The sequence below is a fragment of the Meles meles genome, chromosome 2 (assembly GCF_922984935.1).
Source record: "Meles meles chromosome 2, mMelMel3.1 paternal haplotype, whole genome shotgun sequence".
NCBI classification, from domain to species: Eukaryota; Metazoa; Chordata; class Mammalia; order Carnivora; family Mustelidae; genus Meles; species Meles meles.
In genome coordinates this window covers 28915899-28941882 of record NC_060067.1, presented here as the reverse complement: position 1 = coordinate 28941882, position 25984 = coordinate 28915899, and the positions used below count along the sequence as shown (strand labels likewise).

General features: G+C 39.1%; 1 protein-coding gene across 1 annotated transcript in view; it reads right to left on the bottom strand.

The window, feature by feature from the left end:
• CORIN (corin, serine peptidase) overlaps window positions 1–25984 on the bottom strand; it is a 256736-nt gene that overhangs the window by 32113 nt on the left and 198639 nt on the right. The window contains 4 exon segments of the mRNA XM_045984999.1: window positions 642–758; window positions 20575–20704; window positions 21817–21927; window positions 23687–23800. Coding sequence (XP_045840955.1) covers window positions 642–758; window positions 20575–20704; window positions 21817–21927; window positions 23687–23800 — 472 coding nt within the window.

The following is a 25984-nucleotide window of genomic DNA, read 5'->3' as shown; positions in this document are numbered from 1 at the left end:
TCTGAGTTTTGATCAAGTTATTTAAATATTCTGTAGCTATGACCCCATAATGTAATAACCACTAAATAGGTGTTAATTCCTTCAATTTCAAAATTCCTCTCCATACCCTCATATCCCCATCCATGGACAAGGGAGACAGGCTTGCTCAGGGTGTCAAGATTTTTTTAGGGAAAATTTTCAGAAGTATACTTGCAAGGCTACTTGATTATAACTTCATTTTGTGTCAGTTTTCCCCCTCAGACTGTCCAAGTTTGACCAGTTCTCATTACTTCAATTCCCTGCTAACCAGTTCCATGTAGCAACTGTACGAACAACAGATATGAGAATCTACTTTGAATAGGATGTGGAAAAAACTCCAAAATTAGAACCCAAGTTCCTCTTCCTTCTCCATGATAGTTTCTGTAATTGTCATTAAAGAAACATATAATTAGCAAGAGAAAAAATGATCTAGTTCTAGAAAGAAGAGATAAAGCCAAACAGTGTTGAAATATAAAGGCAAATCACCATTCGATGGAAGTTCTTTATTGACTTGATAAATTTGGATTATCTTAAGTCAGAAACAGGAGGAGGTCCCTGATGCCCTGATGATAGACTTTTGCTCCATAATCCACTCTACACAGCTCTTGTGTAAGGGGTCTTACCCTTTTACCAGCAGTTCATGCAAAGTGGTCCCATTGAGGCTCTCCCAGCTGGAGTGTAATGTCAGCCACAGCTGGTCTTGCTCCTGTTCCAGTACCAGTTCGGTCACAGATGGTTCTCTAATATAAGGACAAATAAGAATGACATATTCTATGGACTCTGAAAAACAACCAGAGGGTTTTGAAGGGGCGGGGGTGGGGGGTGGTGGGAGGTTGAGGAACCAGGTGGTGGGTAATAGGGAGGGCACGTACTGCATGGAGCACTGGGTGTGATGCCAAAACAATGAACACTGTTATGCTATAAATAAACAAAAAAAATAAAATAAAATAAAATTTAAATTAAAAAAAAAAAAAAAAAAGAATGACATATTCAAAGTACAGTGATCTTTGACCAGGCAATTTCATTCCTTAGTACTCATTGTCTTTCAGAAAAAGCATTGCATTATAAGTCAATATTCAAAGAGGGAAATTTATAATGGAAATTTGGCCTGGAATGGGATCAGCAAGAGAAGAAGCTACTATAAGTACACTAAAGTAATAAAGATCCGAATGGTTACAGCAATTGTAATCATTCTTTCCACTGACACGTGTTTGAACTTCGTGAGGTGTTAGAATTCTAATGTATTATATGACCTGAAATTTCCAATATCTTAAAAATGAGAGCAACTACGTCGTCGCAAATGGCAAGATTTCATTTCTTTTGATGGCTGCATAGTATTCCATTGTGTATATATACCACATCTTCTTTTCAGAGTCCATAGTCTCTTATGGTTCGCCTCCCCTCCCCAATGTCCATAGCCCGCTCCCCCTCTCCCAATCCCACCTCCCCCCAGCAACCCCCAGTTTGTTTTGTGAGATTAAGAGTCATTTATGGTTTGTCTCCCTCCCAATCCCATCTTGTTTCATTTATTCTTCTCCTATCCCCCTACCCCCCCATGTTGCTTCTCCATGTCCTCATATCAGGGAGATCATATGATAGTTGTCTTTCTCCGATTGACTTATTTCACTAAGCATGATACGCTCTAGGCTATGGACATTGGGGAGGGGAGGCGAACCATAAGAGACTATGGACTCTGAAAAAGAACCTGAGGGTTTTGAAGGGTCAGGGGTGGGAGGTTGGGGGAACAGGTGGTGGGTAATGGGGAGGGCACGTTTTGCATGGAGCACTGGGTGTTGTGCAAAAAGAATGAATACTGTTACGCTGAAAAAATAAATAAAATGGAAAAAAAAATACACTGAGATCACAAAAAAAAAAAAAAATGAGAGCAACTTTGGGCAGAAATGACAAAAAGGACAACAGTTTATATGCCTGGGATTTTTTTCCTCCTCTTTTCTTGCCCAGCATAATCCTGCAGTGCAGCAACACCTTAAAAAAAAAGTAAATAAACTAAAAATAAATAAATAAATAAGTAAAGGAAATTGATGGCCACTTAGGGTCTATTTGGACAGTATAAAATTATAATGAAGTTTTTCAGCATACTCTAAAAATCTTCATGCACTAAAAATTAAGAAAAACTCTGGAAAATAGAGATGGGAGTTAACATTATTTTACTCTTACCTATATTCTTAGTCAACTTCTACCAATACTTTCCTGTGAATGTCTCATTCAGTCATTCAAATAAATACAGTTACACTGTGTCCAAGATTAAAACCTTAAGTTTCAAAAGTATTCAGGTTTTGTGTAAAATATTCTAATCTAAATGAAATAATTGGTTCTTTTAGGCAATCCATATTTGCAGAAAAACATCTGGACTTTCATCACCTAATGCCCAAAGGTAAGAGAGGTGTAGGAATTAATTTAGATAAGAAGGAAGAAGGTTGCCTCCAAACCTGGAAGGAAAGTTGTAATTTGTTGAAGTTGGAGGGGGCAGAGAATTCAAATCAGATAGCCTCTATCTTTCTTCTCAAGTAAAAGGTAAGCTTCTTCGATGAAAGCTGGGGGTGGCAGGGGTGCATGCTGATGAGAAAAGTGACATGTATATGGATTCATTCCCTGGTGGAAATGTTTGGAGAAATGTATCAAGGATGAATGAGAAGATGAATGTAGAGGAAGGGGAGGAAAAATAAAATGAAAACAGGTAAACCATAAGAGACTCTTAACTCTAGGAAACAAACTGAGGGTTGCTGGAGGGCTGGTGAGTGAGGGACGGTGTAACTGGGTGATGGACATTAAGGAGGGCACTTGATGAAATGAGCACTGAGTGTTATAAGCAACCGATGAATCACTAAATTTTACCCCTGCAACTGATAATACATTGTAGGTTAACTAAATTGAATTTAAATTTAAAAAAAATTTTAAGGCATCACATAGAATTTCCTAAGAGAAATACATGTTATTCTGGTATTCAACTACATGCTTATAATCTAGATTTTGCCATCTTGTCAATGAGTGCAAATACCTGTTTATGACACCCGTCCCCTCCCCCCCCGCAAAAAAAGATAAGTGAGAAGAATGGCAGCACTCAGAGCTCAAATGAACCTGGAAATCCTGAAGCTGTAGTAGCATGAAGTCTGCAGGCTTAGTGACCTTTCTTTCCAATAATGCCATTTTTCAAAAAAAAAAAAAAAATGGGGAGGGCGGAGTTGGCGAGAAGGCACAGGAAGGGAAACAAAGTTAGACTCCACAGCATTGAAAGAAAAACGAACATTTCAGCTGATTATTAATTAAAAACTATTGTAATCTCATAATAGAAAACAAAGGAACCAAACCTTCCCCGAATCCTGTTACTTATAAAAGAGGAAAACCCTCTAAAGAGAACACTTGATGACAGAGTACCCAAAGAAAAAAACAAAGCAAAGCCGTTAATGAATGCATTCTAACCATTTGATTTTTTTTTTTAATTTTTTATTTTTTATAAACATATAATGTATTTTTATCCCCAGGGTCTGTGAATCGCCAGGTTTACACACTTAACAGCACTCACACCATAGCACATACCCTCCCCAATGTCCACAACCCCACCCCCTTCTCCTAACCCCTCTCCCCCCAGCAACCCTCAGTTTGTTTTGTGAGATTAAGAGTCACTTATGGTTTGTCTCCGTCCCAATCCCATCTTGTTTCATTTATTCTTCTCCTACCCCTTAACCCCCCCATGTTGCATCTCCACGTCCTCATATCAGGGAGATTATATGATAGTTGTCTTTCTCCGATTGACTTACTTTGCTAAGCATGATACCCTCTAGTTCCATCCACGTCGTCGCAAATGGCAAGATTTCATTTCTTTTGATGGCTGCACAGTATTCCATTGTGTATATATACCACCTCTTCTTTATCCATTTATCTGTTGATGGACATCTAGGTTCTTTCCATTGTTTGGCTATTGTAGACATTGCTGCTATAAACATTCGGGTGCACGTGCCCCTTCGGATCACTATGTTTGTATCTTTAGGGTAAATACCCAGTGGTGCAATTGCTGGGTTATAGGGTAGTTCTATTTTCAACATTTTGAGGAACCTCCATGCCGTTTTCCAGAGTGGTTGCACCTGCCTGCATTCCCACCAACAGTGTAGGAGGATTCCCCTTTCTCCGCATCCTCGCCAGCATCTGTCATTTCCTGACTTGTTAATTTTAGCCATTCTGACTGGTTTGAGGTGGTATCTCATTGTGGTTTTGGTTTGTATTTCCCTGATGCCGAGTGACGTGGAGCACTTTTTCATGTGTCTGTTGGCCATCTGGATGTCTTCTTTGCAGAAATGTCTGTTCATGTCCTCTACCCATTTCTTGATTGGATTGTTTGTTCTTTGGGTGTTGAGTTTGCTGAGTTCCTTATAGATTTTGGACACTAGCCCTTTATCTGATATGTCGTTTGCAAATATCTTCTCCCATTCTGTCAGTTGTCTTTTGGTTTTGTTAACTGTTTCCTTTGCTGTGCAAAAGCTTTTGATCTTGATGAAATCCCAATAATTCATTTTTGCCCTTGCTTCCCTTGCCTTTGGCAATGTTCCTAGGAAGACGTTGCTGCGGCTGAGGTCGAAGAGGTCGCTGCCTGCGTTCTCCTCAAGGATTTTGATGGATTCTTTTCTCACATTGAGGTCCTTCATCCATTTGGAGTCTATTTTCGTGTGTGGTGAAATGGTCCAATTTCATTTTTATGCATGTGGCTGTCCAATCTTCCCAACACCATTTATTGAAGAGGCTGTCTTTATTCCACTGGACATTCTTTCCTGCTTTGTCGAAGATTAGTTGACCATAGAGTTGAGGGTCTATTCTGGGCTCTCCATTCTGTTCCATTGATCTATGTGTCTGTTTTTGTGCCAGTACCATGCTGTCTTGATGATGACAACTTTGTAATAGAGCTTGAAGTCCGGAAATGTGATGCCACCAACTTTGGCTTTCTTTTTCAATATTCCTTTGGCTATTCGAGGTCTTTTCTGGTTCCATATAAATTTTAGGATTATTTGTTCCATTTCTTTGAAAAAAAAATGGATGGTATTTTGATAGGAATTGTATTAAATGTGTAGATTTCTTTAGGTAGCATAGACATTTTCACAATATTTGTTCTTCCAATCCAGGAGCATCTAACCACTTGATTTTAAAACACTAGAGCATGAACCCTGACCACACTGTAAGAAGAGTTCCACAAGACAGAAATTTATTCATGAACTTGAATGAACAGTGGGATGACTGAAGACTTCACAAAACCTGCTGCAAAATGAGGAGTTCTGTTTCCCTGACCAAAATGAGAGTCTGGCTTTCTGTCAATCTCAGAATTTTTGTGTGTGGAGACATAGGTAAGAGGAAAGCTATAAGTCAGACAGAGGTCACAACACCACTGACGGTGTCTCTCCTGATACTTGCATCCTGAGAATTCCTTTCTTCAGTCGAAGAGCTTGAGGGCCGCCTAAATCCAGGCACTTGGCCAAAAGCCAAAGGAAGATAGATTTGTTGTTTAATTAAGTCATTCTTGAGGTGGGTATCTATAGGGCAAAAGGGACTCACACAAGGAAGTCTGTTCAGCATAGGATTTGCACGATGGTGGATAAGAAAAATCATGGCAAAGGACACTTCAGTCTTTGAACCCACAAGGCACCTTCAGTTGCCCCAAGAAAGGTCTCCACAGACCATTGCACCTGGGATGTTTCTGCATTTCATTCATTAACCTCCAACAAGAAAGGCAATTTAGTCTGAATCTCTCAGTTATATCAAGTGGAAAATACAAGAAATTCATCATCAAGAAGAGGGGTATGTCATTATAAAAATTAGTTTTCCATGAAACTCTTCAGCCCTAGATTGCTTCTTGTGCACAAAAATAAATCTTTCAGCACCAGACGTACCATGCTATGGCTCATTAAAAAAATATCAGTGAATCCATATGGTTCTATTTCTGCCATCATACAGGATCTGAGCATCTGCATGATTTCCTTCTTTCTTATTTTTTTCTTTAAATAACCTTTAAGGTTATAAAAGTAATAGTTATATATGGGGGGAAAAAAAACAAAAATTATACGATGAAAAAATATTCTTCCCATCTCAGATGTGTAGAAATGACCACTGTAAATTAAGAGTGTCCTTGCCAAGCTCTAGCTATAATTCACATATACATACTCTTTTTTTTAGGCTATACTCATTGTATTGATATATTTTTATTTAGTGATTTATCTTGGAAGTTTTTCCGTAATAATAGTTGACATTTGTCAACTGCACTGAAAGATGAACTCATTTCATCTTATTTAATCCTCTCTACAATGCTGGAAAGTAGGCATTACTAGTCCCTATTTTGGAGATGAAAAAATTGAGGCAATCAGAGAGTAAGTAACTGGCCCAAAGTCACATAGTGAGTAGATGACCTGTGGTCTGAGGCCAGGGTCCCACTCCTAATACTGAACACCACATGGTCCCCCTTCATTACCAGCACACGCTCTGTTCCTTTTATAGCTCCCAAGTGTTAACTATTTTTTGGCTGTAAATGCACTTACTTAGCCAATCCATTATTGATGCACATGTAGGTTATTTCTAAATTTTATTATAACAAAAAAGCAGCAGTTAACACTCCTAACGAGTCACCTCTGCCTACATTCACAATTTCCTAGAAATAAAAATAATTTCCCAGAAATAAAAATAATTTCCTAAAATAAAAATAATTTCCCATAAATAAAAGTATCAAATCAAAATTTAATTTTTTATTTAATTTTGATCAAATTTTGATCAAAAAATTCTGATCAAAATTTTTTACATAATTTTGATCAATATTTTGAAAGACTAATGCCAGTTTACATATCATCAAGAATATACGTGTATGTGGTTTTACATTTTATAACTATGTATATAATGTAAATCATGCTATGAAAAGGTATCTGGAACTTTGTGGCTCAAATTTTGTTTGACAATTGGTATGCATTTGACTTATCTTTTTTCCATATTTTACCAAATTAAAGAAATCCTGTTGGGTAGAGAGCAGAAGAGCAATAAACATTTTAGCAGTGACCGGGCATCAAGGTCACTGCATCCTAAGAACGTGTGTGCAGGCGTGATGTGATGAGCACTGGGTGTTATACACTTGAACTCTACACCTGAAACTAATGATGCGTTAGCTAGTTGAATTTAGATACAAAGTAAATAAAAAGAGAATCCCAGCTGGGGGGCGGGGGGAGTAAAATCAGACCTAAACGCTTTTATAGTAGCAATGAAATCATATCCAGAGAAGGAAATGAAGGAACAATCTAATCCAATGCCTTCATTTGACAGCCTGAGAAAATTGGGACAGAGATACAGAGCCATCCCAAACATTCCTGGGACCAAACATTTGTGAGTAAGGGTAAAAATGGAGGCCCAATACCATATGTCAACATACTTAGACGTTATAAATCAAGTTAACAAGTTGTTAAAGAAAATGTATTCTAATCTCCCCATCTTGATACACATGTATCTTTTAGGTTCAAACACAGCATTTTGGACTCCTTGGAACAGTGGTTTTCAAACTTTGGCATTCATCACAATCACCGGAAGGGCCTGTTACAACAAAGCTTGTTGGCCCCATCCCCAGATTCGCTAGGTCTGAGATCCACAAAAGCAATCTTTCTAACAAGATCCCAGGTGATGCTGCTGCTGAGGTCTGGGACTACACTTCGAGAACACTGCTCTCATCATGGACCAGGCACCCGGTGGGCATAACTCCTTGCCCCCTGGGGTGAGGCATGGCCGAGGAGGAAGGCCAGAGTGGTCCCTCTAAATCAGGGTTTCTCATCCTTGGCACTACTGACATTTTTTTTTTTTTTTTTTTAGATTTTATTTATTTATTTGACAGATAGAGATCACAAGTAGGGAGAGAGGCAGGCAGAGAGAGAGAGAGGAGGAAGCAGGCTCCCCGCCAAGCAGAGAGCCCGATGAGGGGCTCGATCCCAGGACCCTGGGATCATAACCTGAGCGAAAGGCAGAGGCTTTAACCTATTGAGCCACCCAGGTGCCCCACTACTGACATTTTATACCAGATAATTATTTACTGTGTGAGGCTGTCTTGCGCTCTGTAGGATGTTCAGCATCACCCCCAACTGCTACCCACTAGATGCTAGTAGCTACAGATAATTAAAAAGACCTTATGAACATTTCCAAATGCCCCCTAAGGGGCAAAGTTAAGCATGGTGGAGAACCACTGCCCTAAATCATGGCGCCCAGGGCAAGGTCCCCCTGCTCTGGGTCTAAAGGCAACACAACACAGAAAAGCAAAAGGGTTTACGAATTTGCTTCTTGAATTACGTGGCCATAAGACATATACAATAAATGTATGATTCTTCCTGTGTCCCAGAAATGAGAAGATAGAACTTATCCAGAATTCTAAAACATCCTGATATTCTGAAAGGAAGGATATATTTCAAGGCTTAGGTAAGCAACCAGATCTCTAGACAGCTGACCTATCCTTTGCCTACTCTTTTTTTTTTTAATATTTTATTTATTTAACAGAGAGAAATCACAACTAGGCAGAGAGGCAGGCAGAGAGAGAGGAGGAAGCAGGCTCCCTGCGGAGCAGAGAGCCCGACGTGGGGCTCGATCCCAGGACCCTGAGATCATGACCTGAGCCGAAGGCAGTGGCTTAATCCACTGAGCCACCCAGGCGCCCCTCCTTTGCCTACTCTTGATCAAGACACTTGGTATTTAGTTAACAGGACACTTAACACTTTGGTCATCATCAGGTTGGGGTTGCTGACTTAAAAATGAAGGTCAGCACAAATGCCCAGAAACCAAGGGCTTCTTTACTTCTGGCAGCAAGAAAACAGGGCAGCAATTACCTAGAAATGTTTCACACTGCAGGGGAAGGACAAAGTCTGTTCTATGATGGTTATTGTTGGGGAAAAATAATCTGAGTTTTCAACCTCATTATTAGCGACTGGTCGTGAAATATAAATGCCTACTGTAGTAGACAAGATACACTATTTGCTATTCTAAGTATCCCGTTCAGAATTTGGGACATTTCCACTAAACCTTTAGCTATCTGGATTCAGAAATACTTTTTAAAAGATTTTATTTATTTATTTGACAGACAGAGATCACAAGTAGGCAGAGAGGCAGGCAGAGAGGGAGGGGGATGTAGGCTCCCTGATGAGCAGAGGACCCGATGCGGGGATCATTCCCAGGACCCTGGGATCATGACCTGAGCCGAAGGCAGAGGCTTAACCTACTGAGCCACCCAAACGTCCCCAGAAATATTTTTTTGAGTCCTGTCATATTATTATCCCGGTTTGGTTCCTATAGACATGTTAATATTAAAACCTAGTTAAATTATTTTGTCAAGTAGAGGATGACCTTGAAATTTTGACAAAAAGTCACAATAGGTCTCAAATAAAACATGAATGAATACCGCTATAGAACCATCTGCCTGGCAGACACCTCAGATTATGATTTATACAGAAAAACTCCCACCAGCAGAAACGTTTAAAGGAGAGCATAAATGGGGCACCTGGGTGGTTCAGTGGGTTAAAGCCTCTGCCTTCGGCTCAGGTCATGATCCCAGGGTTCTGGGATCAAGCCCTGCATCAGGCTCTCTGCTCAGCAGGGAGCCTGCTTCCTCCTCTCTCTCTCTGCCTGACTCTCTGCCTGCTTGTGATCTCTGTCTGTCAAATAAATAAATAAAATCTTTAAAAAATAAAAAATAAAATAAAATTATAAAGGAGAGCATAAAGTCCGAGTTAATTTTTCCAGTAAACCTAGGATTTTTTTATTTAAATAAAATGTTTTTAAAGATTTTATTTATTTTTTTAAAGATTTTATTTATTTATGACCAACAGACATAGCGAGAGAGGGAACACAAGTAGGGGGACCTGGAGAGGGAGAAGCAGGCTCCCGCTGAGCAGGAAGCCTGATGTGGGGCTTGATCCCAGGACCCCGGGATCATGACCTGAGTCAAAAGCAGACGCTTAGCCAATTGAGCCACCAGGTGTCCTGTAAACCTTGTGTTTTTAAAAATATTTTTGAAATCCTAACTGAGAAAATGTCATTTATTCATTGGTCTCAGAGGTAAAGCATAAGAACTGTACTAGGCAATGATCTATAAGTGATTAAAAACTATCTCAAAGCAAAGAGGGTAAAGTTATGAAATTAAATTAAATCACAGTATTGATATTTCATAAAATTAAAAAAATCAATGACACTAGGTGTTTAATCCATATTGATCTAAAATTATAAAAACATAACATGAAGTAAAATACAAATTTGTAAAATATAACTCTTAAATACACACTATCATTCTAGTATAAGTTAGAAAATAAAATTTAAAAAAATAAAGGACTATTTAAAATAAACATTTCATTAAAAGTGAAAAAATTAACCAATCATAACAATTTTAAATTAAAATATCACTTGATCATTTTAAAAATTCAATGTCATAAAGCAAACTGAGTAAATGATGTTCAGTTGTAAGTATACTTTTAAGAAAAGTGTCTACCGGGGACGCCTGGGTGGCTCAGTTGGTTAAGCGGCTGCCTTCAGCTTAGGTCATGATCCCAGTGTCCTGGGATCAAGTCCCACGTTGGCTCCTTGCTTGGCAGGGAGCCTGCTTCTCCCTCTGCCTCTGCCTGTGCGCGCTCTCTCTCTCTCATTCTGACAAATAAATAAATAAAATCTTAAAAAAAAAAAAAAGAAAAGAAAAGAAAAGTGTCTACCTCTTTCAGAATCTACACTAGTCCAATTATTTCCTTTAGGCTGTTTTATGTTCAAAAAATTCCATTGATTTTCTGATAACTTGTTCAAAACCTTTTTGAATAATCTTTTTATTATTTTTAAGAAAATATTTTATTGACTCAACATTTTATTTACAGCAACTTGTGTTTAGTTTCAAAGAAAACGCTTTTTTTTTCCCTTCAGTTGATTTATATAAAAGGAGAGATTTCCAGTTTCAACTACAATAGGTCATTTTTTATCCCACTAGTTCAGAAAGACAGCAAACCAGAGTAGAATTAATTTTTCTAACAGAAGTGTTGCTTTGTCAATTGCCCATTTCTTCCTCTTCTTGAATATTATAGAAGTATAGAAAATACACCTTTATTCAATTAAGACAGACTATGAATCATGATATAAGATTAAATAATTTAAACATTAGGTCCCACAAATTTAAACTGTTTGGTCCCACAAATGTTTGGGATGGGTCTGTATCTCTGTATCTCAGACACAGATACAGTTGGAACATCAGTAATAGGCTAATGTGTCTAAAGTTCAGCAGAGAGGCAGAGAATGCTAAGAAAAAGAGGAGGCAGAGGCCAGTGTCCTACAGATCAGAGTAAGAAACTGGATTTTGAGCCCAAACTGTATAAATAATAAGAAAAGGCCCAAAAAGGCCAGTGGGTCTGTCATGCAGATAATATGATGAGTGACCAGCAGTCCTGCCTTGGAGGCAAAAGCAAACCAAATCTCAGTAGGTTTGAAAGACAATATGCAAAAGGTATCAGAACCAAAGTTAGTCATTACCAGGAGTCTCCTGGTTTAAGTTCCAAAACAAGTAAGCTGCCATATAAGGAATTCTAACAGAAATAACATAAGCCTCGTTGGTCAATTCTTAATGGATTATTCAAGTCGTAAATTGTGTTCTTAACTTCCCAGGACTCACTACTCATATTCACGTCCAATGGCAATACTACAATCATTAGGATGCCTGGGGAATCCAAGGCCCTCAGAGATATTATGGAGATTGAGTCTTCCCATTCTACAATTTTCTTGCTCAAATCAGCCCCAATATTTTTGGCTAAATGTTGAGTTTTGATAGTACTTCATTCTGGAAAACCATCTTTGATTTTAAAAATCAGGATATAAATCTATTTTCTAAGGATAAACTTTTTTTTTAGCACAAAATGGAATGTAAGAGAGTAGAAAATTCATCTGATTAATTCAGGATCCCACATAGTTCCATTCTAGTTAAAAACTGTGAATCTCTCTACACCACTGAGATGTTTCCTTTTCATTCCAGTTTGAGATTCAGCTTGCTAACAAATATCCAAATTCTCAGCAGAGCGTGCTATTAGTGATCATATGGAAATGCTTTCAGGACAACTGATAGCCTTCCCTTGCTTTGTCTACTTAAGCTTCATACCCAGTGGTCTCATGGAAGAACTTAAAAAACACTTTTACTGCCTTTAGGATATAGCACTTTTTCAGGAAAATTACTCTTCTTCCTCACCCCAGATTAGCACGTTCCAGGGACCTGTACAGCCACATACTGGACTCTGTGATTTTGTTCTCACCCAGGCAATCACTCAACCAGCAGCTTCTTGGAAACGTGTAGGATCTAATTCCCTATGCCCAAACTACACGTCTGCTAGAACTGTGAAGCCTCTGTGTGAAGGAAAATAACACTGTGGATTTGCTTCAGCTAACTTCTACATAGAATATGCCAAGCACCTAGTTATTACTATAACTGACTTTTCAGAAAGTGAATAACATTTCTCTTGTTGGCCTGCATGATGACTTTTCCCCCACTGCTACACCTCCTCACTACTGTCTACTGAAAAATGCCACAATGATAAAATCACGATGTGGTATGGTATTAAGACTTGCCACACACACACACACACGCGCACACACACACACACACACACACACATTAAAAGGGATTTATGTGTAAGAAGGTGGTTGGCCGCATCAATCAGGTCATGTTTACTGAATAACTGGGTGCCATAGGGGACCTACTCATCATACCCAAGAGGCCCTTTGCCTTTGCTTGGACTTGCATCCTGGCACCATACTTTTCTGTGACCTTGCAAAGTTTCTTGATCTGAGCCTCAATTTCCTCTTACATAGAAGTAATAACACTACATCTATTACAGGATTGTAATGCGGACAAATTGAGTTAATACATATCAAGGACTCAGAGCGCCCGGCACACAATTAAGAGAAGGCAATCCTACTTTGTATAATCTTTCTGGGAAGTAAAGAATAAAAAAAAAAATGAAAAATGATATATGGCATTATAGAATTAAGAGGGAAATTGTGTAATACCAATTTTTATGTCCCACAGGAAGCACAGATTAAAAAAACATGATGCAGATGAGAAAGTCTCCACAGATGTCTTGGGGCTTGAGTGATGCCTGAGGATTTGGACAGGAAATGTATGGACATTTATGGACAAAGAGGTAGAAGCAGGAAGGAATGAGACCATGGAATATAGATGAAGGATAAGCCAGTCTTGAAAGAGAAGAAGCATATTAAAGGGATATAAAGTTAAAGGAAAATAAACTAGTTTATGGTGAGTTCACTAATTGGGGAACAATCATCCAAACTCATCTGATTAAAAAAAATAGGTGGAATGGAAGAAGACTTTTGACAGAAATGATCCACTTTTGCCTTAATCTGTTCAGGCTTCTGAGAGGTTACCATAGGCTGGGTAGCTCATAGCCAACAGAAATTTATTTCCCACAGTTCTGGAGGTTGAGAAATCCAAGATCAAGGTCCTGGCAGATTTGGTGTCTGGTAGAAGGCCACTTCTTCGTTTATAGCTGTGCAGGTTCTTGCTGAGTCACCACATGGTAGCAGGGGTGAGGGAGCTCTCTGGGTCTCTTTTGTAAGAACACAGATCCCATTCATGGGAGCTCTACACTCATGACCTAATCACTTCCCAAAGGCCCCATCTCCTCATACCCTCACACTTGAGATTGGGAATTAACAAATGAATCTGGAGAAACAAAAACATTCAATAGTAATTGAACATGATATTCCTACGATGGCAAGTCTCTATTAATAATTTATCCATGGGAAACTGAATGCTTCCAGGGAAACAGAGCTACCAAACATCTTGAACCCCACTTCCCCAAACCACTGCTCACATCTCTTTGCAACAAAATTCCTTCAAAAAGTTCTATACTCATTTAAAAAAAAAAAAACACTAAAAAAAAACCCTATAATTTTGTGATCTGTACCACCTTCATTTTGGTGTTTGTCATTTAAAAAAAAAAAAAACTTAAAAAAAAAGTTCTATACTATCTTTTATTTCTTTCCTTTCACTATCTCTTATGTTTTTGCCCCACTCACTCCACTTAAACTGCTAATGTCAATGACATGCACATTGCTGAAACCAACAGTCAGTTTTCAGTTCTTATTTTACTTGAATTCTCAGCAACTTTTGATATATACGACCACTGTCTTGGCTTGATACACTTTCATCCCTTGGTTTCCAGGATATCACATCCTCCTACCCTGTGGGTTGTCCTCTCTCATCTCCTTTGGCTTTACTACTTCTCTTCTCCCACTCATTAGGGCTCAGCCCTTAGTCTTCTTTTTAAATTTTTTTTAAAGATTTTGTTTATTTATTTGACTGACAGAGATCACACGTAGGCAGAGAGGAGGAAGCAGGCTCCCTGCCGAGCAGAGAACCCGACGTGGGGCTCGATCCCAGGACCCTGTGATCAGGACCGGAGCCGAAGGCAGAGGCTTTAACCCACTGAGCCACCCAGGTGCCCCCAGCCCTTAGTCTTCTTATATTCTCTGTCTAAATTTGATTTAGACATAAACTCTTGGTTATGTCACCAGTCCCATAAATCTGTATCATCTGTATCCAGGTGACTTTCAAACACATAGCTCCAGCTCAAACCTCACTAATAAAATCCAGACTTGAGTCTTATAAGCATATCTACTTGGATGTCTAATAGACATCCCAAAATTAACATGTCCAAAACAGAACTGATCCTTCTCCCCACACCTGCTTCATCTACAGTATTCCCCATCTCAGTTTATGACAATACCATCTTTCCACTTGCTCAATCCAAAAACCTTTCACTCATTCTTGATGCCTCTTTCTTGATTCTTCTCAATTCCCAATTAACATCCAATCTGTCAAGAAGTTCTATTGGATCTACTTTCAAAATATATTCAGGATCAAACCACTTATCACCATGTTCTCTGCTACCATTCTGATCTGAGTCACCAAAATATCTCACCTGGGTTGTTTGATGGCCTTCTAACTAGTATTCCTGCTCCTATTCTTGCCTTCCTATAGCATATTCTCAGTAACAACTAGAATGATCCCTTTTAGTCAGATAATGGCTACAATAAAAAGTAAATAATAACAAGTGTTGGCAAGGATATGGAGAAATTGGAATCATCATGCATTGCTGGCATAGCCCTTTTAGAAAACAGTTTGGCATTACCTCAAAATATTAAAAATTTGACCTAGTAATTATAGTCCTAAGTATATACACAAGAGAAACTGAAAACAAGTTCACACAAAAACTTGTACACGGATGTTCTTAGCAACATTTTCATAAGAGCCAAAAAAAATGGAAACAACTCAACTATCCATCAGTTGATAAATGGGTAATCAGTGCGGATATACCTATACAATGGAATATTATTCAGCCATAAACAATAATGAAGCATTGATACATACTAAAACATGGGGATGCCTGTGTGGCTCAGTGGATTAAGCCTCTGCCTTCAGCTCAGGTCATGATCTCAGGGTCCTGGAATCGAGCCCCGCATCAGGCTCTCTGCTTGGTGGGGAGCCTGCTTTCTCCTCTCTCTCTGACTGCCTCTCTGCCTACTTGTGATCTCTCTCTCTCTCTCTCTCTGTCAAATAAGTAAATAAACAAATAATCTAAAACATGGATGAACCTTGAAAACATTATGCTAAGTGAAAGAAAACAGACAAAAAGGGTATATGATTATATTTTTATGAAGTGTGCATGATGGGCAAGTCCGTAGAAACATAAAGTAGATTAGTGTTTGTCAGGGGTTTAGGGAGGAGAAATGGGGAGGGATTACGAAGAGGCATGGGGTTTCTTTTACAAATTGAAAATGTTAAGGAATTATACAGTGGTGATGACTGCACAATATTGTGAATATATAACAATGGAATTGTATACTTTAAAGAGTGAATTTTATGGTATGTGAATTACATCACAATTAAAAAAAAGACGATAAGATTTTGAGCTTCTTTTCTAAGGTTTACACGCACAGGACCAGCAATCTGAGCTAGATTTACGAGTACAGAGGATTAGTCTGTCTTTGAGCTTCATGTAAGTCCATCAATAAGTAAACCGTCCCTACATGACAAATGGAATCTGAAGTTAGAAGCTTTTTCCTGGGAGTATACTTTAGGAAAAAAAAGTCCAACGTAAATCCTTGCATCAGGGACTCCTAGGTAACATAATTGAGGCTACCTTTGTGGTTTTGCCCAAGACAAAGAAACATTCTTTGGAAGATGTTGCTTCTATTGATCAACTCTAAAAGATTAAGGAATAAAATCATGTTGCAACTGACCCCATAAAGGAATTTTTGCCAAAACAGAATAGCCTATTTCCAGATGAGATAAAACTCATGAAGCCAAGACACATAAAGAATCACATTCCCTTAGACCAACTTCCTCAAATACCAGATGTCTCAACTGAGCATTTGACAAGTATTAGAGGGCAGTCTAAATTCTGATTTGTTTTGTTGATTAAATAAACGTCCATATGTTTTTAATACTGGACGTGTAGGTAGCAAAGTCAATATACTGTCATGAGAACTTAGGGGTTGATTTATATCCTTGTCTAATCAAATAGCTATCATAATTCCAGGCTGGGGTGAACTCAAGATATCTGGAGATGGAGGTTAAAAAGTTTTTCAGATTCAGCAAAGTATCCTCAATCTTCTCATTTGGGCAAGCACTTAATTGAGAGCCGAACATTTGTGCTGTTAGACATGGAAGACATAATTTGGGTCTGAACAACTCCAGGTGCAGGCGTTCCCTTGACTGCCCTTATCAGGAAAGCATTTCCATAGAAGCCCTGCAAAACACGTAATTTGGTGTAGACCTGCATTTTTGATGAACTAGCTACAAAAGGGACCTTCCCCCCATTTGATTTAAAGTATATTAGTTTGGGACACTATACTACAATGCTTTTCTCTATAAATGTTCACTGAATTAATAAATGAATGACTTAATAAATGTATATATTTTTTAAATATTTTATTTATTTATTTGACAGAGAGAGGTCACAAGTAGGCAGAGAGGCAGGCAGAGAGAAAGGGAGAAACAGGCTCCCCACTGAGCAGAGAGCCCGATGCGGGGCTCGATCCCAGGACCCTGAGATCATGACCTAAGCCGAAGGCAGAGGCTTAAACCACTGAGCCACCCAGGCGCCCCATTAATAAATGTATATTATACTATCAAGATAATATGAGAGCTGAATATTTTTCTTATGTACTTTTAAGCGATAGGTCATGTGCTATGTCCTACATGAAACATTCTCAGATGACAAAAAAATCTGGAAGTTTTTCCCAATGTTATGTTCTAGGTGTTTCCTCATCTATCTTCCCCGCTACATTATAAGGTCTTGGATGATGTTATTTACTTTTGCCTCCTTCACACAATGCCTACTCCAGGTCAAGACCTATCAGCAGATACTTTAAAAAAACCACAGGAAAGAGATACTAAATAGAACTAGTTGGGGTTGTGTTTTAAACTTCAAGATTCTGATGTGGAGTATGTTTGAAGGTACAAAGGCAGGCACTCCACTCCAGAAGCTAAAGGGGGATAGCTTTTCCCTTTACCCTCACTCTGGCAGCTGGAGTGTAGGTCAATGACAAGTCATGGCCAGACAGGCTCTTCTGTAGGGACTTGGAATCGGATTCAAAACAACAGGGTTACTTAGAGTTTGAGGCATCAGTGGCAAAATCTGTGAATTTGCAGCACAGCAGCTGATCTCCAGGGACAGTGGTTACAGCAGATTCCTACTGCAGAAATTAATGGCCAGATCCTGCCCATTATCTTGGCTCCTGCCCCAGCCTGGCTCTCCAGATTTCTCTCAATTCATGACCCACCCAAGTCAACTGAAGAATAAACTTGAAGGCAATCAAAAAGTACAAAAATACTAAGATTACCCTTCCTACTCATTTCCTTGGAAGAGGAAATATCACTACTTACACATTAATTCAGTCAAACAGTGGTTCTGGTTTTCCAGCCACACGGCTCTCTCAGCTTTTCCTAGTCTTTCCTAGTCTTAGTGAAATAAAGTTATCTTTAAAAAAATATAAATGTCCTTTTAGATTTTAAATGTCTAAATATTGAAATAACTCTAAATGGAGCAAATAGAGTAGGAATTTTTTTTAAAAAATCCTGTACCCCAATGTTTATAGCAGCAATGGCCACGGTCGCCAAACTGTGGAAAGAACCAAGATGCCCTTCAACGGACGAATGGATAAGGAAGATGTGGTCCATATACATGATGGAGTATTATGCCTCCATCAGAAAGGATGAATACCCCACTTTTGTAGCAACATGGACGGGACTGGAAGAGATTATGCTGAGTGAAATAAGTCAAGCAGAGAGAGTCAAGTATCATATGGTTTCGCTTATTTGTGGAGCATAACAAATGACATGGAGGACATTGGGAGATGGAGAGGAGAGGGAAGTTGAGGGAAATTGGAAGGGGAGATGAACCATGAGAGACTATGGACTCTGAAAAACAACTAGAGGGTTTTGAAGGGGCGGGGTGTGGGAGGTTGGGGGAACCAGGTGGTGGGTAATAGGGAGAGCACGTATTGCATGGAGCACTGGGTGCTGTGCAAAAACAATAAATACTGTTACGCTGAAAAAATAAATAAATAAAAATTTTTAAAAAATCCAATATGCATACAATAGCCAAAGCTGGAATCCACCAAGATGTCTATCATCGGATGAAAAGATTTTAAAATGTGGTATATCCATGCAATGGAATATTTTTCAGCCATAAACAGGACCAAAGTGTCATCCACAGTTACAACAAAAACATGATGCTAAGTGAAAGAAGCCAGATGATGGAGATGGTTGCACAGCTTTGTGAATGTACTAAATGCCATGGAATTTGCACTTCAAAAATGGTTAAGATGCTGAGTTTTTCTGTTAATGTGTACTTCATCACAATAAAAAAATGTAAAGTATCATATGGTTTCGCTTATTTGTGGAGCATAACAAATAACACGGAGGACATGGGGAGATGGAGAGGAGAAGGGAGTTGAGGGAAATTGGAGGGGGAGATGAACCATGAGAGACTATGGACTCTGAAAAACAACCTGAGGATTCTGAAGGGGCGGGGGGTGGGAGGTTGGGGAACCAGGTGGTGGGTAGTAGGGAGGGCACGTACTGCATGGAGCACTGGGTGTGGTGCAAAAACAATGAATACTGTTACGTTGAAAAGAAATTTAAAAAAAAAAGTGAAAGAAAAAAATGTAAATCCAATATGTAAAAAAGTAGAAGAAATATCAAGGAGAACATAAAAATAAGATCCCTTCTATTTGCAACAGAGCAGAGTGGCTTGTCAAAAGAATTTTTCTGCTGGCAAAATCTTTGTGGTTGCAACTCTCCCTCAAAACTTTCTGTAGAATAGTCAATCATTATGAGTAATCTAGTTTTCAAAATAAGAAATAACCTGTGTCTTGGTGAGAGGAAAAAAAATCTCAATCAAAAGGCTTTTCATTTATGTGTAATCATAATCACATCCCATCCCGTTTAGACACCATAAGGATGTTGTGAAAATAAAGTCTAATTTAATGGATCTTGGTAAATATCATTTTTCCATTCTAGCCAAGTTTAAAGCTCTTTACTTATAGATTAGCACCAGCTACTGAACTTTCCAGAGATGTAGGACTTAACATGGGAAAAATGGGCCAAAGATACTAGGATTTAGGTCATTTTCCAAAACTGGGAAAACAAATGTGCTGCTAGTTGGTATCCCAAAACTGGATCACTCATTATTGTAAAATTGTTTCAAGTGTGTTCAGTGGAATCCTGGGAAATGACATTTACTCAATTTTGTTTATTCTAGAATTTTATAAAATTCCTTTATCTTTTATTTCTATCATTTCCACATTTCCCTCCAACTCTCACACACATCAGTAGTTGAAAAGAAAAAATATGTGAATATACACACTCACATAACATCTAAGACCTCACTTATTGCTTTCCATCCCCAGTAGATCTGAAAAAGAAAATCCCACAAAATAGCAAGTTATCCAACTTTCAAAGTATGGATCTCAGTCTGTTTGTATCAAAGCCAGAGTTAGTGTCTTTTCATTCTGCTAAGGAGCAAAAATAGTCAACTATTTCTTGATTTACATTTCCTGAATTACTTAGGGTAAACTGAAATACCATCTTCTTTAAGTTCTATTTCTCAACATATTAAAAAATGTGTGTTGCTTAAAAAGAAACTTTCAATAACCTGTTGGGAGAAAAATCTCAAGATTTTCCCATCCAAGTTCCTTGGAAGAAACCATCTTCGTGCTTTTACAAATACCGAAAGCATTTCCTTTCAGAAGTACTTAAAATACAATTACTTCATTTACTTGTAGCGGGAGGCTTTATCAAAGCCGGTTTTCACCCCAGTCTCTTCAGAGCAGGTGCGTGTAATTAAATGCGGCCCTCTCACCTGATTCATTTCCCATGCTTCGGAGGGCTCTATCTGAGAGCAACTCACTCACTCCGCATTCATATGGAAGATATTATTGCCAAGTTCCGCAAAGTCCCCTGAGAAATTCATCAGTACTACAAACTACTGACCTTACCCTAAACCCATCTGCTTGCAGGCCAGCCGACTTAACGTCTCCTGCCAGCCGTCCGCGCACACGTGGTGGTCTATAGCAGATCTGTGAGCCATCAGGAACGAAGAGGAGCTCACGTTTCTGGAGAGGGTCACTGAGGAGGACAAAAAAGAAAAAGAAAAAAAAAAGGAAAACCCTAATTAGAAAGCATTTCTTCTCAGGAAACCAAATGTTAACTCTACATGTTTTCACTTCACTTGCATACATTTGTTTTTATTTATTTTAATTAAGAACCATTTGGTGAGTGCTTGCCCTCTACAAAGCGCTACTCTCAGGGTGGTGGAAGACAGATAAAAGAATTAGAAACGTTCTCTGCCCTCAAAGAGCCACAAGCTCTAGTGAAAGGGATGGGCAGTTCTTAACTTTCTTTTAGGAGTTAGAAGACAACCAGAGGCGGGGCCCGTTCCCATGAGTTCACCCAATGATTTGCTTAATTATAAAGAGTTAGTTGTACCTTCATTCATATCATTTCCGTTCAAGAAAGCATGTGAGAAGGCAAGGGTATGAAATCGATGGTCCGTTAGGATTAATCTGGGATACGTGCTAATTCCCATTTTATAAAAGAGCTTCCTTTCTACTTAACACACCACAGATAACTTGAGAAACACTGTGCAATTAATCAGACCACAAATGATCGTGCTGTGGCCAGATGAGGCAAAGGACTGAATGAAGAGCCCAGTGAAGGGAAAGAGTGATGAGTAAAGGACAAGAGAACTAATCCAGCTCAAGGTACAAATTGTAACACGGGAGGTACTGGAGGGAGATGTCTGTAAGTCCCGTCCCTGTAAGCAACTAGACTCATCTCAGTTGGATCTGGAGCAAGACTACAGGGAAGATGGAAGACCCACTTTAATGCCCTATTCAGGAGGTGTTGATGATATAAGAATGACAGGATATTAGTAATCATTGAAGCTGGGTGATAGTAAAGAGTTAAAAAATTGTTCTAGTAGTTATACGGTCATTAACAATTTGAACCCAAATGTTTTCACATGTCACATAAACAGTTCAAACAGCGAGATAACTTAGGGGGAAATGTTCTGTGAGTCGGAAACAACATAGATGAATCATTGCTGCCAGATTTTATCATAGTTAAACAAAACAGGTGAAATTGGTTAATAAACTCTGTGAAGTCATTTAGGATTTATTAAGCTTAAATGGCTGACAGGTGTTAGAGTGTGCGGCCGATGGCGAACACACGCAGCTCACCACAGTCCCACTCGTCAGAACTGTCCAAGCAGTCGGCTGCCCCATCACACCAGCGCTCACGGGACACACACTCATGGTTTGCGCATTCGAGTTCATCATCCTGGCAAAACGCTGGCACCGGGAACAAGAAGCAAGAGGATGGAAACATTTCAGAAACGGGTGTGATTCTTGCTAACATGCACGTTATCATCTGTCCGCAGAAGCGTGGAAGGATGGAAAGCTGTGCTCCCTGCGCCTCCAAACAGGTATCAAGACAGAATAACAGAATTGGTAAAAATTCATACCACGGGTGCCAGTCCATACAAATAGCAAGCCCTTAAACAAGGCTACCATCTCCAAGTGACTGGGTTATCTCCTTCTTATAACACTAGGATTGAAAAAGTGGTACCCAGAGCCGCAGAAGTTTCAGGACTTGAGAAACGAGGGTTAAAAGCTCTGAAGTGGCATGAGCCAAGCCCTGGGGCTGAGCAGAATGAAGTGACCACAGGATGGAAACAAGCTCTGTCCACACATATGGATAATGCTATTCTTTAAAAATCTCTACTGTCGGAGCGCCTGGGTGGCTCAGTTGGTTAAGCATCCAACTCTTGATTTTTGGCTCAGGTCATAATCTAGGGGTCAGGAGATCAAGCCTGTGTCTGGCTCCACACTCAACAGGAAGTCTGCTTGAGATTCTCTTCCTGTCCCTTCTCCGTCTACCCCTTCCTTGATTGTTCTCTCTCTCTAATATATAAATCTTTAAAGAAAAAGAAATCACAGTGACACCTTTAATAGCCTACCTAATATCTATTTCCTTTCTTTCTCCTTTTTTGAGGGAACCTGATTTTATTCAGGTCCCCACAGCCCCAGAAGACCCAGATTAGTGTCACTGGGACATGGCATTTTCTAACTAGATTTTTGTCTGGGTAAAGTTATTAGTCCAACAGTAAACACGTGACCCAAGATCAGAGTTTCGGCCTACCATTTCATGGGTTGTGCTTTCCAAGACAGTTCCCACCCAATCCTTGCTGCCCAGATCATGCATCCTAGCCTGGGACAGGGGCAACCTGAAGGAAACGGCATCTTTTTTCTAATTGGTTCTCCCAAAGGGGTGCTTCTTTTTCCATCTGGCTATTTAGATAGTATATTTTCTAATCTATACAAAGACCCCTGCATGCTAGCTGGAACCTTGCTCAAAGTTGGCCAATCTGAGTGAATCCTTATGTGATATTCCAGACATGAGTACTTTAAAAACTTGGCACAATAGTGCGAATAATACTCTATATTTTGTTTCACTCAACTAATGACATGTAATGAACCCAGGAGGAATTATTCTTTTATTTTTATTTTTTTAAGTTTTTTTTAAAGATTTTATTTATTTATTTGATAGAGAGTGAGAGAGAGAATGACAGGGGAGAAGGTCAGGGGGAGAAGCAGATTCCCCATGGAGCTGGGAGCCCGATGTGGGACTCGATCCTGGGATTCTGGGATCGTGACCTGAGCCGAAGGCAGTCACTTAACCAACTGAGCCACCCAGGCGTCCCGAGGAATTATTCTTTTAAACTGATTTTTAACATCTGCATATTATTTCATCTTATGGTTGTATTTTATGTCCCCTCTTTTTGGATATTTGGGGTGTTTTAATTCTTCCTTGTGATAAATAACACCAAAATAATATCACAGTGAATATCACAGTGAATAATAACACAGTGAATATAGTTTGATTATGTCCTTGCATGTGTTTTTGTAAGTGGAGTTTTAATCAAAAGATCTGATACTTATCAAAAAGATCTGATAATTATTTCCAAATTTCTAGTTTATATTCAAAATGAGCATTAATCAGTGTGTAACATAAACAAAGTTGTGTTGACCAATGCAGATAGGCACTCACAACAGTTTTTCTCGTCCATGCCATCAGGACAGTCGGGGAACCCATCACAGATGACTGTATGCTTCAAACATTGCTTATTGGATGGACATTCCCACAGATCTCTCTCTTTACAGCCTGGAAACAGAAGAAAATGTTATTTGCAACAGACATAAACATCAAAATAATGACGAATTTGGTCAAGCAACGTAGAAAAATTATAGCACAAAGGCATGATTTCTTTTTTCCTAAAAAGTCTTGACTTCTGTATACCACAAAAATGTAATTTTGAGAGTAGAGATACTCAATAATCTCCATGCTGCCATATAACTAGGACAGCTTTCCTAAGAGAAGATCAAAAGTGACAAATGGAAAATGGGGAAAAAAATGAAAAAAGGAACTATACATTAATGCTCATTTTTAGCTGTTCCTTTTGCATTCTGAGTCAATTTGCCAGCACATAAGACTCATCTATAAAATGATAAGTTATGCTTTTAAGTAAATATGCCCAAACCTAGTGATTTACTAGTTTTTGGTAGGTCTTCGAAATGGTAATCTGGTTTGGGAGGTGGGTTTCCAAGTCCCTGCTTTGGACAGATGCAGTTTGGGGGTTGTGCTCCCTGCTAACCCAAGACCAGGCAGGGGCTGTCTCTTTCCAAACCTAGTGATTTAAATACGTATTACCTTAAAATGTAATTTCAGTCAGTCAATGGAAAGACCATCTGTGTGTTTGGTAAGAAATGTTTCCTATGCCAAACGCCTACAAAACTAATTTAAGAGCCAGGTACAAAAGCTATCACTCCAGTAACATATTCTAAGAGAGCTAAGGAGATCAACTTCATTAATTAATATGAGAAATGAACATAATTTGCACAAGATTGGGACTATAAGCTTGAACTGTAATTTGCCTATGAAATAGCAAGAACTTGCAATGAACTTTAAAAAATGCCATTTGAATCAAATGCAGGCATTTCACACATCTGCTAAAACATGCAAGAATCTAATGAGCTCTCATCACTCCAGTGGGATCCACAGTCCTTACTAGGCAGTGAGGTGAATCTTTGAGTTCCCCTCCCCTCCCCCATGCTACAACAGCTGCTAGCGCACGGCAGGCCTCCAACACACGTGTGTTTTATTTTTTTTAAATTTTTTAAAAGATTTTATTTATTTATTTGACAGAGAGAGAGGGATCACAATTAGGCAGAGCAGCGGGGTGCGGGGGGCAGGCCCCCGCTGAGCAGAGAGCCTGATGCGGGGCTCGATTCCAGGACCCTGAGATCATGACCTGAGCCGAAGGCAGAGGCTTAACCCACTGAGCCACCCAGGCACCCCAGCACATGTGTATTTTAAGTGGAACTTCATTTCATGTGAGGAACAAAAAGCCTCTCCCCTTTCCAGGAAAAGATCATGTAGTTTAAGGTGAGTGAAATGCAAAGCGGTGATCAAATAAGGGCTTTCTTTAAAAAGGCTATTTTCTATTTGACCTACCACAAACAATTCAGAGAAATTTTGTAGATGCTTGACCTATGTTTCTTGGAATCCGTTATATTAAAAAAACCTGCTTTTTTCCAAAATTCTCATTAAGAAGTTATCAAAATAAGTCACTAGAAGAAAAAATTTTATTATGAGCTAAAATTAGATTGAAAGTGTTTCACCATTCAAAAATGTAGGAAATAAACGGTGGGAGTGTTTCACTAGCTGTCCATCTGGAACGGTCTTGGGCCCAGAGCTGTCTCTTGCAGGAACTCATGAGGATTTTATTTGGAGTCTCGGCTAGCAGCGGATACAGACATCATCTGGAGTGTTCTGTCAATAACAGACTTGTCACAAACCACACTGCTTGGTAGTAAAGAATGAGCGAAAACAGCATGAGCCTTTCTGAGTATTCACATGGTACCCTTCCTAAGAGTCTGAAGACCTTGACCCTCTGGAATGAGCTGATGAAGGACCACAAAAGTAGATTTTCTGGGACATAAGTAAGACCTCAATATAATAATAATAACAACAACAACAACAACAAGATAATATTCATTATCCACTATATATCCATATTATAAATATTAGTTTTAATCCTTATAATAATATCACAATGTCAGTACCATGATCATTATTTTATAAATGAGGAAACTGAGATTTAGAGAAAAGAAATAAATTGTTCCAAATCACAGCCTTATAGAGAAGATCCACTTGGATCCAGGTGCAAGCGCTTAGCAGCAGTCCTCTGTAAAATAAGAGTGTACCACGTCCATGAGGAGTAGAAAGCAAGGGAAGGACAGCATCACTGTCAGAAACCTGAACTGGAATCCTAGCTCCAATTTCACC